Source organism: Saccostrea cucullata, unplaced genomic scaffold (assembly GCF_032062105.1).
Source record: "Saccostrea cucullata isolate Sc308-1 unplaced genomic scaffold, CSIRO_AGI_Scuc_v1 ctg11009, whole genome shotgun sequence".
Lineage (NCBI taxonomy): Eukaryota > Metazoa > Mollusca > Bivalvia > Ostreida > Ostreidae > Saccostrea > Saccostrea cuccullata.
In genome coordinates, this window is record NW_026929189.1 from 30767 (window position 1) to 34899 (window position 4133).

Consider the following 4133-nt stretch of genomic DNA (forward strand, 5'->3'; position numbering starts at 1 on the left):
ACATTAAAACATGATGAAATTTCTTTACAATGGTTACATAACCCAACTTTTTTTCTGTAAGTATAACAGAGCATTAATACTATGATTCTAGACAGAAATCTGAAAAAGTTAAATAATATGGACATTATTTTTATTTGGCATAATGAGAGGGGTAAAATTATGTGAAAAATGTATAACATTGCACCCCTGTTTCATTTTCTTTCATATCTTCAAAAGTTGTTCAATTCTGAAAATTCAAGCACCAAAATAATTCGTAAAATAAATTCTAAAGTCTGATAATGATCATTGGCATGAAAATGTATGATATTTAACAATTATTTCAATTGAAAAATGCTGTAATTTCAAAGCGCAACCGCATAACGCTGAAAAATAGTCATTTTTGGGTACATTTTTTGCATTTACTTAAATTCTGTTAAGGCTAGATCAACAAAATTTTGCACACAAGTCCTTTATAAGTATTTCTATAAATGAATTACAATAAATTGCATATAAAGAAAATAACATTTCTTAAAATCATGTATAACAATGTGGTATTCTAAATGAGCCCTATATTGTGTTTCACCCGATACCAATAAACAAAATATAGGAATTTATTCAGACATAGGTCATACTTCACAGTACACAATAGATTTTCCGTAATTCAATGTGTCCGCGAACTTTTCTAACGACCCTCGTATGTTATATTAAAAGTTTAAACTTTATGAAGTTAAACTTATCTATAACAGTCTAAGTCAAGCGCATCGTTTTCGAAGGTGGGGGGCAGCCCGGGAAAAATATTCAGCTAGCTTAGCACTACCTGAAAAAAATGACAAGCCACAAAAAGGGAAAATTGTCCAAACTCGTAATTAAATCCAATTTTGAGGGGTGGGGTGTACTTCTTTCAGTGCGTTTTTTCACTAAAACACTACATTGCCCTTATTTGAAATTGCCAATACTGCAACCGAAAGTGGGGAGGGGGGGCAATTAAGTAGACTTTCAATGAGCAATTTCTATAGCATAACCTTATGTCTGAAGAGGGGGAAAGGACCCCCCCCCCCCCCCCCCCCCCCCACCGGCCGATGCTACGTGCCTGGCGCGTTATGGTTTTATATTTTAAGGCTTTGACCGTAAAGCCGAATTAAGATTCCGTAATGCAAACAATGTGTAATTTACGGCGCAAGATTTTCGATCTGCGCACGGTTAGGGAAGTTATGCCTTTTAATTTCAAGCATTGGTCAATTAACTGCATAATCAAGCATTTCATTACCTAATTCTAAATATATTGTACTTATGATTACCAAACTGTATATGTTTTTATCTCCTTCTTATCTCATATAGTAGTCTCTACATGCAGACCATAAACTCGCTTGTTGTGAATTTGGATGAGAAAAACTGTTTCCTAAAATTGTTCTGTGGTGGACGCATTGAAAAATTGAATATAATTATATACGCACTTAAAAAACAAAACAAAACAACAAAACAAAACAAAACAAAACTAGAGGTACTGTGAGCAATGAGCTCACTATAAATGATACCCCCTGCCTCCCATATGAATATAATAGCAGTGTCCATGTTTTGCTGTGGGAAACCCAAAATATATGTAGGATCAAAAAGTAAAATAGAAGGTACACAATGGCAATATGTAATAAAGATTCATCAAAATTCATTCAGTGGTATGAGAGGAGTTGTGGATAAGAGATGGGCACCCCAAAGCGTAACAGACAGAAGGACGGACGGACGGACATACCGATTTCAGTATACCCTCCCACTTTTCAACGCGGGGGGTATAAAAATCAAAGTGCGTTAAAATTGTGATCAAGTTAATCATAACACACTTTCTAAGATAAAACTTTTTTTTTTCGAAATGCGTTAACATCGACCATATTAATTAACACACTTTGAAACTAGAGGTACTGTGAGCAATGAGCTCACTAAAGGATAACCCCCCCCCCCGTCTCCCATATGGTTATAACTGATGGCAAAGTCCATGTTTTGCTGTGGCCGGGAAACCCAAAATATGTGTCGGATCAAAAAGTAAAATAGGAGGTGCACAATGGCAATATGTAATAAAGATTCTGTGAAAGTTTCATTAAATTTCACTCAGTGGTATAAGAGGAGTTGCGGATAAGAGATGGGTACCCTAAAGCGTACCAGACAGACGGACGGACGGGCGTACAGCTAGACGGACGTACAGACGGACGGACATACAGATTACAGTATACCCTTCCACTTTTCAAGCGGGGGGTATAAAAAAATAAATGGGTATGACTTGGTCATTATTCTTCGGTGTAACTTTTTTTTATAACCCCCGCTTGAAAAGCGGGAGGGTATATAGTAATCGTTAATTCCGTCCGTCCGTCCGTCCGTCCGTCCGTCCGTCTGTTACGCTTTGGGGTACTCGATCATCTCTTATCCGCAACTCCTCTTATATACCACTGAATGAAATTTGATGAAACTTTCAGAGAATCTTTATTACATATTGCCATTGTGCACCTCCTATTTTACTTTTTTATGCGACACATATTTTAGGTTTCCCGTAGCAAAACATGACACTGCCATTTATACACATATGGGACATGTGGGAGGAGGGGGGTATTATTTAGTGAGCCCATTGCTCACATTTACCTCTAGTTTTTATATAGATGATATCACATCCGGATCTAACATTTTAAATTTATATCTCTGAAATATGAAAGCCCTAGCACCATGCAACTACATGAATTCAAAAATTATGACAAAAGTGGATAAAACTCCAAAGTCAATTAAGATCAAGAGGTTAACTAATGTTGATGCCAAAGGAAGGCCTTACCACAAGGAATACATATGTGAAATATTCATGAAAGCCATACACCTCAAACCAATGAAAAGTTTTTTGCGAACAAACAATTATAAACAGACAAACGAACAAGGCAAAAACTAAATATCCCCGAATTTTCGATAACGGCTTGCTTTCGTAAAATCTAATTATTGCATAAAAATTTAAACGTTTAGTATAACAGAAAGTATCACCAGACTTTAAAATTAATATCAAATTGTTTCTACTGCTGCTCTGCTGTTAGAATGGACATTTATACGTACAAGTTGTTTAATAATCAATAATCGACCAATCAAATCCTTCGTTCTTCTTTCACGTGGTCTCATGTCAGAAAGAGAAAAAAGTCGATGCATGGTTGAGAAAATGATATGGCAAATCTCTTTGATAGACTGAAAGAAACATTCACGCTGCAAGCTTCTGACAATTCTAAGAATGCATCATCCAATATAAAGAAGGAACCAGAACCAGAAACCGATGTCACGCGAGAAAACGTGGAAGCTCCCCAGGCCAGACGGGGCCTGGTTTCCGCGTACGCCGTCAACAAACAAGATGGCGGGAAGACTTCAGAGGTGAAAATCTGCTCATCAGCACGTAGCGACGATGCTTCAAAAATGAAGACTGATTCCCAGTTTATCATCCCCAAAAGGAAAAGAGATGAAAGTGGTAAATAAGGATTATTTTATTTATATAAATAAGGACATCAGGGGAATGAAGGAAAAAAGTTTTAGACTTTACTAAAATGAAAGTAGGCATTCAGTTTGTTTTGTTAAATTTTTAAATTGCAGTATATTATAAATATTTATAATTATATATGGAAAATTTTTCATAACATTCTGTTATTTTTTTCAGATATTTTGGTAGATTTGATGATCAATTCCCGTGAATTCCAGTATGAAATATTACCAGCAATTGTGAAGAGTTACAGAAACTCACAATCAGCAGAAAAATTTAAATACACCAAAGTACAAAGTGTGCACAACAGAGATCTACTCAAGCTGGTAATTATATGCATAACTGGTCAGTGGTTGGAAGAGCTTTTGCAATGGAATGTGTCCATCGACGGTTCAAGTAGAGAAAGAAATTGAGCAATTTAATATTTTAAATGTAACTGTTATCAATAAGTACAAATCAGAGTAGCTAATCTCAGAAGAGACTTCTGGCTCAAGATTTAGCATAAAGGAGTGAAATGGATCACCATGGTATCGATTCACTGCAGCATTTTTTTATTGGTTTGATACATGTTGCTAAATCACCACTTTCTGTTCAGCTCATTTTTCAGTCAGGATCATTATTCATTCAGGTTTAGTATAGATTTAAACACATTACTAAGCAAAATTAA

At 35.7% G+C, this 4133-nt stretch overlaps 1 protein-coding gene across 1 annotated transcript; it reads left to right on the plus strand.

The window, feature by feature from the left end:
- Nucleotides 1–3108: 3108 nt before the first annotated feature.
- Nucleotides 3109–3879, plus strand: LOC134280032 (uncharacterized). The gene is made up of 2 exons (XM_062762464.1): nucleotides 3109–3457; nucleotides 3644–3879. The coding sequence occupies exons 1-2, from the start codon at nucleotides 3163–3165 to the stop codon at nucleotides 3877–3879; spliced, it is 531 nt and encodes a 176-aa protein (XP_062618448.1). The 5' UTR covers nucleotides 3109–3162.
- Nucleotides 3880–4133: the final 254 nt, after the last annotated feature.

Coding starts and splice junctions, on each gene's coding strand:
- LOC134280032 (XM_062762464.1), top strand. CDS start 3,163: ATGGCAAATCTCTTTGATAGACTGAAAGAAACATTCACGCTGCAAGCT. Junction 3,458..3,643: donor AAGGAAAAGAGATGAAAGTG/GTAAATAAGGAT, acceptor TATTTTTTTCAG/ATATTTTGGTAGATTTGATG.